The sequence below is a fragment of the Balaenoptera acutorostrata genome, chromosome 9 (assembly GCF_949987535.1).
Source record: "Balaenoptera acutorostrata chromosome 9, mBalAcu1.1, whole genome shotgun sequence".
Lineage (NCBI taxonomy): Eukaryota > Metazoa > Chordata > Mammalia > Artiodactyla > Balaenopteridae > Balaenoptera > Balaenoptera acutorostrata.
The window spans coordinates 44424523-44438773 of NC_080072.1; the positions used below are offsets into that span (position 1 = coordinate 44424523).

General features: G+C 41.2%; 1 protein-coding gene across 15 annotated transcripts in view; it reads right to left on the minus strand.

The window, feature by feature from the left end:
- Positions 1-1095: 1095 nt before the first annotated feature.
- TEAD1 (TEA domain transcription factor 1) overlaps positions 1096-14251 on the minus strand; it is a 267284-nt gene continuing 254128 nt past the window's right edge. For all 15 annotated transcript variants that reach the window (XM_057553374.1, XM_057553377.1, XM_057553375.1 and 12 more), the window contains one exon: positions 1096-9207. In XM_057553374.1, coding sequence (XP_057409357.1) covers positions 9094-9207 — 114 coding nt within the window. In that variant the 3' untranslated portion in view covers positions 1096-9093. The remainder of the gene's footprint in view (positions 9208-14251) is intronic.

Here is a 14251-nt window from a genome sequence, read left to right on the forward strand (position 1 = left end):
GTGGCCCCCACTTGCCGCAACTAGAGAGAGCCCTCGCGCAGAAACGAAGACCCAACACAGCCATAAATAAATAAATAAAAAAATAAAATAAAATAAAAAAAAAAAGGAACTGGAAGCTAATTTTTTCTCTGTTCCCCCTCCCACAGTGCCTCTTGGGATTTGAGGCAGGCTGTACCTCAGATTTCAAAGAAATGGGGAGAAGCAAGACCTTCTAAGGTCTAGTTCAAACGGAAGGATCCCAGGGTACATTGGGTCCTGCTGTCAGAAGCCTAAGGTCATTGTTGCTTAAGAAAGCCCCTCGGTCCCCAGATTTCTCCTCCCCAGCCTTGAGCTGTTTCCACGGAGTCTCAGTGAGCCAAAATGCAGAGGCCAAGAGTCAAGGCATCAGAGCCAGGGTGACCTATTGAAGACTCTACCACTCACCAGTCACAACTCTGGACGACCTGCCCTTTCTGAGCATCGGTTGGGGGGTAATAATATTACTGTCATCAGGACTGTTGTTGAGAATCACACGTCGTACCAGCACACTGGCCCAGTGCCCAGCAGGCAGTAAACTTAGTGACTCCAAGGCTTTGTTATGCATGTGTGTGCTGCACACTCCTGAGGACAGGGCGGGGTTACAGCATGCACCGTGCAGGCACCAACTTCTACCCCTGGTTCCTGGCATGCACCCAGCAAGGCGGGTTAACAATTTTAATGACACACTAAAGAGAGACAGGCAGACAGGCAGGCAGACTAACTGACCTGTGGATATTTTTAAGAAACCCTGCTAAAGGGAACTATACTCAATATTTTGTAACAACCTATAAGGGAAAAGAATATGAAAAAATAGATATATATGTATGTATAACTGAATCACCTTGCTGTACACCTGAAACTAACACAACATTGTAAATCAACTATACTTCTATTTAAAAAAAAACAAAGGAAGAAAGAAAGAAAGAAAGAAACCCTGCTAGACATTAACATGTCATGTTCGGATGACTGAGCTTGGCGGACACCATCAAAAGGATCATGGCTTCAACCTCCTTTACTCTGTCCTTCATATATTCACCCACAACACATAAAGCACCTTTCATTTTCAACAACATACACTTTTGCAGATAAAAAAGGTGACCCACACTTTCATTTTCTTTATTTTTCATTGATACCGTATGAATACAAAGTTTCTAGAAAGCTACAAAATGTCTACCACTTTATCAAGAAGGCATCAAAATGTGTCACTTTGCAAAGACATGAAAACACCTGCAGGAACTGACACAAAAATAGCATTTTTAGAGTGATGAAATAATTGCACTTAACTGTCATGGATATTACAGTTATCACACATATGTACCGCGAAAGCTAGAATACATTTTTTTTTTTTTACAAAGCACTTTATAAAAAAATTCTCTGCACACAAACCCTATAATTTTCATATAACTATCATACTAAAGATAAATTCACTTTAAAGCCAACACTTAGAACATTTTTAAACAAAAAGGTACCAGTACCTAAACACAGACGTTAACAAATACAAGAATACTGTACTGCCAAGAGGTTTAACCAAATGCCTTTTCAAAGTTTCTGCAAACAGGTTATGAAAACGTATGTGAGAATTTGCTCCCATCCCCCCATTTCTCCAATCTACCCAAGAGGAACCTTCTGCCTAAAGGCAGGCTCCCCAGCCCACTCCCAGCAGCAGTACAATATCAAAGGAACCACTGACCAGATGAAACGCTTACGTCACAAGCCCATTTCATACACGTGACACAAAGACACAGACTGTGAGAATCCCATTAAGTCATTTAGAATGTGAACAAACACACGTGGCAAAAACCGATTTACATAAAATTTAAGCATATTAAAGAATTAAAGGCTATTCAGGTTTCTTTTTTAAACGTTACAAAACTTTTTTTTGTCATTTTTTTAGGCACATAGTTTTTGTTTTCACTTTTTTTTTTCTTTTCCTTATCTGCAGTCATGAGCCTATTGAAAAAGGCCTACAGAAGTGACTCTTTCAAGGAGGTAACAGGGAGATGGTTTTTTTTTTTAAAGAAGTGCAGTTAATATCTAATTTACACAGTGAAACTAATCACGGAAAATGACTGATGCAAAAAAGAAAAGAAGGAAGGAAGGAAGGAGGGAGGGACCGAGGGAAGGAGAGGGGGAGAGGGAGGGAGAAAACCAGAGACTGGTTTCCAATTGATTTACACCTAGATTCTGTCAGCCTCTCTCAGAAAAAGCGGAAGGGGAAACAATTTCATAATGGAAGGCAGACAAAAGAGAGCCAACATGATAGAGGTGGAATCTCCTGGAATCTGACCCCATCTCACGATGAATGAGAGGGAACATAAATGCTATTTCAAATGCTAAAATGATGGAGTGGGGCATATAACAGACTCAATGCAAATTCACAGAGAATAAAACAAGTTTACGGCTTAGGAAGTAGAACAATAAAGACAAATATTTCATCTTATTTAATGGTGCATGACTTCAGTGAAACTATCCTTTGCAATGCAATTTTAAACACAAAACCTTCATTCTTAACGATATAAGTAATGAGTTAATGAGAGAAAACTATTGCCAAAGAAAGCACAGTAACAGTTGAAAAGGGAAGCAGGAAAACAAACAATTGATTAATTTCTTCCAAGTTGTGATATAGTCCTGACATGACAGGGAAGGGCTGAATTCAAGCAGCTAACTATAACTTGTGTTGAGCAACTTTCCTTTTCATTTAATTTTTTTGTTTTCTTGTAGAAATTTCTATGAATACTCACAACTTGGTGTGGATAGAAATCACTCCTGAAATTTCAGACAGCCCAAAGAGGGTATTCTTAAAGACACCAGGTAGAGACAGACGGACCATTCAGAGGCTAACTTTCAAAGATGTCTAATGTCACTGTAAAGTCTATATTGGTAAAGAAAAGTCTTTTTTGTCCTGGCTTTTGTTTGGCTCGTGTTTTTGCCTTCTCATCCTTTTCACTCCTCTTCCTCCCCTCAATCAATTTTCCCAATTCACACAAGGTTTTGATAAAAGCCAACACAGACTCTAAAGAGTTGCCCTTTGGAGGGCTGGAACATTCTTCGAGAATTCCGAATTGTGAGTGGTGCTCTTTGGAAGTTTCTCATAGCACATTCAGACAACACTCAGAGTCAACATTTTCGCCCTAAGAAGAACACTTCAATTGTAATGACCCTAACCCATTTTTTGTTCTGCACTGTCATCTCAGTTTGAGGCTTCCAACTTTCAAAACGGTATCACTGCGTAAACCAGAAGTGTGCGCTGTCATCTGAGTGGAAAGGCAGGCCTCCACAGACTGGACATGAGCATAAGGAGAAGGACAAGTCTGTCCACCGGCCGAGAGTCTGCGGTTTGTGTGCAAGTTCCCTCAGGTGGACGCAGGGCTGGGTGACGGGCGGAGATGGGGCACGGGGTCACGGCGCACCAACACACCAGTTCCTGGGGGCCCTCCTGCCGCTGTGCGCCCCGGGGGCATGGGTGGCAGGGGCTCCCCCATGGCAGACAGACAGCGCAACAGGCAGGGTCCGCGTCGTGCTCTTGTGAATGGAGGCCTGTGGCTGGTTACTATCCCAGTAAACCAAAGGCATTACGGTGATCTCAGAATATTTTTGGTCTCTCTACAAATTATCGTGATTATGGCAGCACTTTTCTAAGCTGGAATCTCAAACCAAAGGCACTTTCATGCTAGAGTGCAGAAGATTCACAAATAGCTAAGTATTTGGTCATGAATTTAAAAGGCAACATTAAAAGTATACAATTTGCTTTTCATAGTAAACTACGAAGTTGCAAAACCTTCCATTTTGGTATAGACATTTGACAGTGTGGTCAATGAACTGACTTCTGTTCATTTCAGATTTCAGACCAAGAAGTCAGTTTCCTATAGAACTGGAGAAAAATGGGCTTACAAAACAAAAATGAAAACAACGCTTGCTTGCTCTATTTTAAATACCGTGCCGATCAGTAAAGGGACATCGAGAACTGGTGTGAGAAAAGGCTGGCGGCACGACTAAGTATCACTAAGGCACTGCTTACTGAACGCTTTGGCAGCTCTGAATTGAAAACTTCCTACAAAAGTTAACAGTAGTAAGAGAAACGCTTCCAGCTTACAAAAGGGCTCACAGTTCCGAGGCAGCCTTCTGCACTGCAAACCCTACACGCAACATCGCAAAGATTTAAGGCTTTTCAGAAATGACATGTGCAGGGTTTTGCCACAGAAACATCAACAGAAAGAAAGAAGCAATGCAGACGTATCCTCTTAATGTCACAGGTGTGAACACCAACACAAAATTGGTTCTACCCTTCGTTAGGACAGGTGTAGTGTACCAGAGCATAGACAAAATCATACAAGTTATCGGTACCTGGTTTGAAAAGTTGACTGTCATCTTGTGTGATTTAAATAACTTACGTTTGTACAAAAACAAACTGCAAAAGCCACTAGAGTACTGAGACCTAAAGAAGACTTGGGTTTGTAACACCAAGTTCTGGGCACGGGGGCTGTTTTTTGGCTGGTCCGAGCGTGGGACTTTGCTGCTGGGATGCTTTGTGAAGAGAAATTTGACTCAGAGTCTGTGGCAGGTGAACTGTCCTTAGGGTAAGGAAAAGGCTCATCAGCTTTCCTATCTGCTCGCGGGGGGTCCTCCCAGACAAGACGCTCCAGGGAGAGAAGCAGCATCACCACCAGGAGATGCAGCTGCTCTGGCAGAGGAAGGGGGTCCTAACCGCCCTCTCTCTCTTCCGCCCTGAGCACCAGAGAGGAACGACCCCCGCCAAGAGGCCAGGGATTAAGTGGCAGGAGTCCCAGAGCCTTACCCTTAATCTGTCACTGACCAGCTGGGTGACTTTGGGCAAGTCATCTCCCCTCTGGGCCTCAACTTTCTCATCTACAAAATGGAGGTCACAGGCATACCTTGTTTTATTGTGCTTCACAGATAGCGCAGTTTTTAAAAATTGAAGGTTTGTGGCCACCCTGCGTCAAACGAGTCTACCAGCGTCATTTTTCCAATAACATTTGCTCACTTCACGTCTCTGTGTCACATTTTGGTAATTCTCGCAATAATTAATAATTGAATCATAATTCAACTTTTTTATTATTTTCATATTTTTTATGGTGACCTTCAAGTTTCTATTGTAATTGTTCCGGCATGTTTTAGCAATATTTTTTAATTAAGGTACGTGCACTGATTTTTTTTTTAGACATAATACTATTGCACACTTAATAGACTACAATATAGCGTAAACATAACTTTTATATGCACTGCATGACTCGCTTTACTGTGATATTTGCTTTCTTGTGGTGCTCTGGAACTGAGCCCGCACTAGCTCTGAGGTATGCCTGAAGACTGTGCTTTCCTAAAGCTCAATAAAGAAAAATTCGATCAGCCCTCTTCCAAAATGAATCCCTCTCTCCACCATCCTTAAAGATGAAATGTTCCAGAGGTTTCTGTAAATTCTACAAAAAAGCAATGAGTGCAAGGCTAAAAGTAGAAGACCAGAGGAAATTTATTGAAATGATTAAAGGTTTGATAATGAGAACTATAACCTTATGAGAAATAATAAAAATGGGTGGGATTTTTTTTAACCTGATAAAATAAGCAATGAAGAGCAAATTAAAAATGCTCTTTAAATAGGTGTGAGTTGATTATAGGGATGATGGTGGCCAGCTGTCCCCAACTTTCCCAGGGAGGAAGGAAAGAATACTTGTAGCAGAGAGATTCTGTTGTGAAATAGAAATTCTGAAACAGGAAGAAACATGGACACAATATCATTTGAGTAATATTCCTACCTGTCTCTTGATGGCCTGAAACAAAGCTCCCAGGAGAGAAGCTTTCTCAGGGTAAAATGGAAGGAGAAAGAAAATCTCAAATATGGCATTTGTGACCTGTCAGATGCAGGGCAGTGGTTCTCAACCAGGGGCAATTCTGTGCCCCATGGCGCATTTGGCAATGTCTGGAGATGTTCTGGGTTGTGACAACTGGGAAAAGGTGTATCTAGCGGGCAGAGGCTAGGGACGCTGCTAAACCTCCTACGATGCACAGGACAGCCCTGCACCCCAGAGAATTATCTGGTCCAAATGTCAACAGTGTCGAGAAACCCTGATCTAGGGTAGCTTGGACGTTCTGGGATTCTAGGACATGTTTTGAAAAAGCCCCAACTTTATTTAGGTCTCTTGCTAAGATGAAAATGAATACCAAGAGACCAAAGCCCAGTTCTTCAGCTTCTCCCTATTTAGGCTGTGGAAAGTGGCCTCCGAACTCTCCAGTGAAAGCACAAGATGTCCCTGAATCAATCCTGGTAGTGAAGGGTCAACCAGGAGATAGAGCACCCAGAAAAGAGCAGTGAGGACAGAGCTTTGGAAAGGCTTCTTTATGGTACAGAAAGCTTTACGAAGGGAGGAGACTCTGCCATAAAGGGTGAAAGACCAAAAACAGACTTGGATTCGATGTTATAACACAAATCTAATCCCAGGGTCTAATTTGGGAGTGACAGAGAAAGGGCTAAGGGGTTGGACCAGTGGTTAAGACAGGGAGAATATCTGCCCTGGAGAAATCTTTAGAAGAACAAGACAAGAAGTAAACTTGTTTTAAGAGCAAAAAGCAATCCTCAAGTTCATCCATGTAAACCGCCAAACTCAACTACAAGGCATTCGGAGGAAGAGGACAAGCATCAGAGGGCCCAGCCTAACTCTGTGAGTTCAGCAGACCAGGGTACGCCCTTCTCTGCAGCCAAAAGAACTACCCTCTACCTGGTGTTCTTGGGTCTCGATCTATTTGCGCTTTGAAAAAAGTAAATCCTCAGAGCCCTCCTGGCAGCACCAAAGAGCCCCATTCCTGGGAGAAAACGTGAACCAAATACCTCTTGCCCTGAAGTTCTGGGATGGCGTGGCTTTTAGCCACATAAGATCATTTGCGCCCCTTGGTCCTGAGAGACTGGGGGTAACACCTTGAGTAGAGACACAGGAGATGGGAGCAAAAGAAGCATCCCTAAGAAGGGTGACCGAGAGGAGTCATAAATATGATGACCAAGGAAGAAGCTTAATGCTTGGGCCGAAGACCAGATAGAAGGGTGGGCCACTAGGGCAATTCTTCAAAGGTCCACTTGGAATCAGGGAACAAACTGTAGTCTCTTTATGGAGGGAAGATACACACCATGCTACTGGCTTATGTAAGGGATGTGCGTTCCAAAAGGGGAAAGTTCTGTGCTTTCTCCTTTGGTCTTCCCAGTGACCAGGGTCATGGGTTTGGGAGAGGTCAGGCTTGGTTCTTCTGTTTGCCCCGAGCCAGCCACACCCTCATGACCACCAGATACTAACCAATATATAAGCAGGGTCAGAGCAGGTGGTGGGACAGGGAAGGGGGTGGGTAGGTTATTTGAATGTGACAGAACAAAGTTTTTATTTTCTGGCTTGACGTAAAAGTCTTGACATGTTTCACAACTTGCAAAACATTTTATGTTCTAATAGTGTTAACCTATTCCTGACAATTATAAAAAATGTCACTTTCCTCCAGGAAGTTGGGGAGTATGCCCTGTCCCCTTTGCAATGAAGCACTTATGGAAATAACCCAAGACATTTGGCCACATCAAACCAACTGTGCTTGGACAATGCTTTGGAATATTTGGGTTGGAAAGTTGAATTCCTCCTAGGAAGAAAACCTCCCAAATGTGCCTATTTGGAAAGGGCAGAGATAGATAGCTGAGCCTCTTCAACCTCAGTCAAATAAGTATTGTGACTTATTGAGAGATGTCAAGGAAATGGGTGTCCTTAGCGAATACACCTAGATCTACGGACACAGATTGAGAAATACACACATATCAGCACCTAGAAAACTGAGTGACACTGAATAGATGTTCAATAAATATGTGTTGAATAACTATATATGTATATGTGTATATATGTACACACAAACACACACGTACACATATAGTTACAGCAGGTTAATATGCATATTGGATCACCAGAAATAATTTACCCACAGGCTGGTGAGCACGCTTGTGATTTTCTGGGGAGCAGAGATCCTAAAACTGATGAGCCTTTTATGAGTTTGGTTGATGAAATTTCTCCCAGCCACAGGGTTTCTATAATTTGCAGCTCACAGTGCAGTATTCATGCCAATTTTAAATTTTTGTTATTAAATTTCAGTGGTTCAAATATTTACTCATCTTACTAAAAAATTTGGTTGTCCATATAAAATATAACTGCACACACAAGACTATAAACATTGTAAGTTTAGATTTTCAGTATTTATCTACTTATTGCAAAAAGAGCCATCTTTTCTTTTTCATTAAATAATCATCACATTAGTACAATACAATTTTATATTTTTTAAATATACTATATATGTTAAGGATAAGGGGTGAAGTTTTCTTCCTCTGTAATAGCTGTTTCAAGAGTTTAATGGATTAGGAGATTAGTTTTAACCTTGAGGAAAAAAGTACAAATTTGTCTCATTAGGATATTTCTACCAAGCATTTCTTAAGGCTATATTTTAACATTTGGTTTCAAAAAGAAGGAAAAGTTTCATTTAAAAAATAATTTAGTGAATTACATTCTTTCATAACTTCCACCCTAATTTGTTACAAAGATAAGTCTAAAGATTCTTAGTTTTGTGTACTAATTTACATTTATATTTAAAGATTAATTTTACTTGTATCTTAAAACAAGAATTTTATGTTGGAAAAAAAAACCCACTAAATACATTTGTATAAAGGCTGTAAATGTCCAATGGTAAATGCTCTGTCTTAATTTTTTTTTCTACCACAACGAGAAACAGGTCTCTGCAGACAGAGACTTGGGTTCTTAAGGTTCACCTTTCTGAGGAATTGTGGGCTGTGGATCTGAATAACACACAGAAACAACTCGATTTCTCTTTTTACAACTGTACCAGAACTTCACAGCTACAATGAGTATGAACACATGAAAAAATGACTTCACTCAAACAGGATTTAGAAAAGTTGGGGTGACCTCAGGGCCAGGGCAGCACCCCTGCGTGGTGAGGTTTACAGTCAGTCGTTCAATCATGGAGAGAGTGTGTGTGTGTGCGCACATATGTGTGTGTGTATATACAGATATCTATATATATAAATAACCACGGTTAGTCCTTTACAAGCCTGTAAATATGATGCTGTGCTCCATGTTCACTATTTGAAACTTCAAATACACAGGCCATGCACAGGAGAGTTTCTTGTGTATCCCTGTTTGTTACCACCTGTTTAAAAAAAAAAAAAAAGTATAAATGGAAAAGAATATGAAAAAGAATGTACAATATATATAGGTATAACTGAATCACTTTGCTGTACAGCAGAAATTAACACATTGTAAATCAACTCTATGTCAATAAAATATTTTTTAAAGTATATATATACATATATATCTATATCAAACACCACATGAATGAAAACATATTCCATCTGTGTCATGATGACTACGATTTACTTGGAGAGGAATATGGAGTCTAATGTTCAAAAAGTGGATTGTTAAGAGATCTGCCCAGCCTCCTTCCGCCCCCTCCAGCACAAACTCAGGATATTACAGGTCCGACTTAAATCCTATTTAAGCTTAGTTACCATATGTAAGAAAGACCTTACAGATTGGGTCTCACTCAGAGAGCCTAAGAAGACACCACAAGAATTAGTGTGGGGTTTTTGTTTTGTTTTGTTTTGTTTTGGGGGGGTGTGCAATTTTTTTTACAACACAGAGAATTTTCTATAATTCTGTCCCATGGGACAGTCATTTATCCTAGGGACTGTCTCCTATCTTATTCCGAAACCTCTACTAAATTCCGTTTCACGATAGCCAATGGGAGACATAAGCTCTGTGAGTGCCTTGCTCACCACTGTATTAACATGCAGTGCCTGGACTCAGTGAAATATATGCTGAGTAAAAGAACAGTCACACAGTTCAAACCCATGTTGTTCAAGGGTCCACTGTATTCGCTGAATGGATGGAAATTCACAGAATAATAGCCACCATCTGTTCAGTGCTTACTATGCACCTCCTCAGTATTAAATGCTTTACAGAAAGTATCTCATATAATATTACAACAACTCTAGGAGCAGGTGCGATATCGCTCCCTCTTTGACAAGGGAGGATGCTTGGGGTTAATTTGTTTAAGGTTATACTAATGTCAACGAAAAACCCAGATCTTCTGAATCTGAAGTCCTTTTTCTTACCCATTATGCCATGCTGCTCTAGATAATGCATTGATACAGTGATGAATCATCTACTTTTTTTTTTTTTCTGGGTAACAAAGTTTTTTTTCAATACTGGTACCCACCTGCTTTTCTTGTCTCACTCCCTGCCACTTCCCTTGTAGATCAAATACTCCAAGTATGCAAGTTTTCCAGCCCTGAAATCTTTCTCTCCCTCATCCCTATATCCAAACAAATGCCGTGCCCTGCTGCTTTTACCTCCTGAATAGTTCTTGAATCCATCTCCCCTTTCCCCTGCCACAGCCCAAGGCACCAGCAAAGCTGACCTGGACTCCTCCACCAGCGGCCACCCTTGCCGGGCACCAGTCTCACCTGTGCACAGTAGTCACAGTAACCTTGAAAGAAATACGAATCTGACAACAACACACTCCTGCCTAAAAGCTGAATGGCCTCTTTTAAACTTTAGGATGAAGAGAAAACCTGTTCTTATCCTACAAGGATGAGAGTGAGCGGCCCATTCTGGCCAGTCCTACCCGGCCAGCCACACTGCTCTGTTTCCAGTCCTCCTCCTACCACATTCCCACCTGCTTGCAGTATTCTTCCCTTCCCTCTCTGCCTCTCTATCCATCTGGAGACACCTCTCAATTGTTTCTTCCTCAGGGAAGCCTTCCCTGACCTCCTATTACACGTTCTCTTGTCACCACGCACCGACCTCTACCAGCCGCCAGCCACAGGTGAATTACATGCATTTTGTGACTCCCTGTCCTTGATGAATGCCTGCCTCCCTCACCAGACCCCAGGATGCCTGGTCCCGCCTATCTAGTTCACCGCAGCCCCGCAGCTGACATGTCAGTATGCACCCACCGAACGGGCCTTTTCTTGGTAAATCTGAAAAATATCTGCTTGTCCATCAGGCAACTTAAATATCATCTTTTAACATCCCTGAGAATTCCCCACCTCATTCCAAGTACAGGTGCCTGCTCAGGCAGTTCAACTACTCTGTGCTCCCATGATGTCTGTTTCACAAGTTTACTGCAGCCATGATGGCCTTGCATCGTCATCGTCTATTTACCTGCCTCGTTCTCCCTACAAGGCCCAGATTTCCTGTGTTTTATTTGCGCTGTATTTCAGCAGCTAGTACAACCTTTCCATAACTTAGCCGAATGAATGCAAACATTCTCAATAACCTTTGAGGTGGAGAGGGCAGACTTGAGCACTTTGTTTGTAAACGGAGGAAACTGAGGTCTGGAGACTTTAAATGTCTTACCCAAGGTCATAAAGTAGAGCTGGCTCCTAAACTCAAGTCTTCTCATTCCATGACCATGACATCCTGCAAAGTGTCTTTTCCATCAATTCAAATCTTAATTTACGTCTATCACTGGCTCTGTGACCTCAGGAAGGACTAACATTCCTTATCCATAAAATAGGAATAAAAATGACTTCACAGTTCTGTAGTTGAGAATTTCATAATATATCTACAAAAGATTCAGCACTGTGCCTGGAACCTCTATGATCTATTTTACCTTCTTGCAGACTTTCTATGAAAGACTATATCCTATTTAGGCTTCATGCTTGAGATGAAGGAGGAAGGAAAAAAAATGTTTCTAGAAACCTGTATGTCTGAATATGACCTCAAAAGATGATTGGAATCCTTGGCCCACAATTCAGTCGCTGTCTTCCTCAGTCTGATTGCCACCATTAAGGCCCCAAACCTACAGGGTCACCTCAATTCCTGAATCATTCTGACAAAACCAGAGTCTAGCCCACCAGCCAGTAAGGCCTAGAACTGGCCGTGGTGACACAGGTTTTGTATCTAATGTTCCTAGTAAAACACCTGCAACTGTGTCCAGCAACTGTCATTCTGGCCATGTCCCTACACCTGAGGAAGTGCTGAAAAGTATGACCTCTCCTGTTTATCAGTGAGATGACTTCATTTTCATTACCCAGGAGTGCTGGCTTAACTTCAGTTTTTCTACAGAAAACTATTATTTCTAGCAAACATTTATTTGCTACTAATTCTATATTTATTTGCTTCTAATTCTTCATATCAAAGGGATGTATATAGTTGCTTAATGATACATTTTAAAATTAATTTAACCTGGTAAGTTAAATGGATGGAAGTCACGTATTCCAAGGGAACATTACTGATATAGTTACATGGGTTTTGTGGGTAATAGATACTTACAACTTTCCCTGATCATATTTATCTTGGCTGTGCTGTGAGGTTGGGTTTTAGGGACTGAGGACATATTTCTTAACGTGCTGAAACAGTCTCACTGGTTTGTAAGAAACATCTAAGACTCCCTCCAGAAGAGGGGGGGGGGTGGCCATCCACTCAGAGAGTTTTGGTTAATTTCTGAGGCAACTTAACGTCCACACCAGGATGCCACACACACCTTCTGGTCATCTGAGCACTAAGGTGATCCATCTGTTCTTAAATAGCAACAAAGAACACCTATATGACAAGTACCTGCCAGCACCCCAAACCTTGACCTGCTCAATTTTCACCGAAGACCGTTAGAAAAAGGATACTAATGAATAGTTATAATATGTTTTCCAAACTTTCTCCTGGACTGCTAGTTTCCAAGTTTCAGAGGGACATGGACACATATGAGAATCCACTGAGATTCCCTCCTTGGAATAAATGAAAATTAGATATAAAATTATCTGTCAATTGTATACCCATAATCACGTGTCTGTGAACTCCGAGGCTCCCTGTGGCTCACTTAACCAATCCCCTGTAGCAGTGGGTCTCAACCTGGCTACACACCAGAACTACCTGGGGAGCAGTAAAAATAAACAAAAACCATGATTCTGGGTTCCATCCTTCAGAATTTTTAAAAGCTTCCTGGATGAATATCTTGATATGCAGGAGGTGTTTAATTTCTTGATTTTTATTTATCTATTTTTTTTTTTTTACAATGGCATACAAGAGCTGGCTCCTACTAGCTCTGAAAGTTATTGTTAAATATGAAGGAATTTCGTGAGCTGGACAAATATTGGTAGCTTGAAATTGCCCGTGGAAGCTGTATTTGCAACAGTGGAAATGGGCAAAAGCTATGGATCAGGGTTTTGGAAGGAACTAGGGGAGAGCTTTTTTTTTTTTTTAAACCAGCACATCACTGATTGAGAACCACTGTCCCACTGAATCCAAAAAGTCCAGGTAAAGAATTCTTGCTCTAAGTATTCTAGTTCTTAAACCTGGTAACAAAGAATAACAAAGTAGGCCTTCACAGGGCTGAATATTTGACCACAATATCGTCCTGCTGCCCCTTTTTGCAAAATTGTTTCCACCAAATTTTGTTTTGGCATTTTGCCTTTGGTTTAATCAAGGAATGTTATTTTTAAAAAATTAGCTTTATGAAATCCATTACTGCATATTTTATAGGTATATTTTGAGAAGAGCACTGTACTTACTAACCTTCCTAAGTAACCAAATGAAGCCCCCGTGAGAAACTGTTTTAAAGTTAAATTTAGGGGGAAAAAAACACACAGAGCATTGCCCAGGGGAACCAGAAAATTTTCCCATCATGGACCTTGAGCACCATTGTTTTTTCCTTGCCCTTTAGCTGCCCATTAAGTTTTGACCGTACTTTTCAGCCCATAAATATTCTCCCCCCGCTCCTGGTTATGCCACTGTAATCTAGTTTATATTTCTCCTGGTACTGAGGGTTTATATTTTGCTATATTAATGTATGTTACTTATAATAATAAGGCCTTGTAAATCCTTCATGAAATGAGTCTAGGTATGTTTGAAGCACAAACCTGCTGACTCAGCTTTTGCCTCATTTATGATTTGTATACCATGGTGCTGTTGAGACTCACACTTAGCTAATACTGGAATTACCCAGGGAACCTTAAAAAAATACACATGCCCGGGTCCTATCCTCAGAGATCCTGATTTAACTGATCTGGGATGCAGCCCTGCTATCGGGATTTTTAGATATTCTCCAGGTCTTGCTAATGTGCAGCCAGAATTAAGAATCTAGTTGTATCACCCTCACCCTCCCTTCCCAAATTCCAGTTCGGCTAAGCTTAGAAAGCCCAGGCAGATGAGACCCCTTTCTCTTCCACAAACTTGAGCCAAACCAAGTTTGCCCT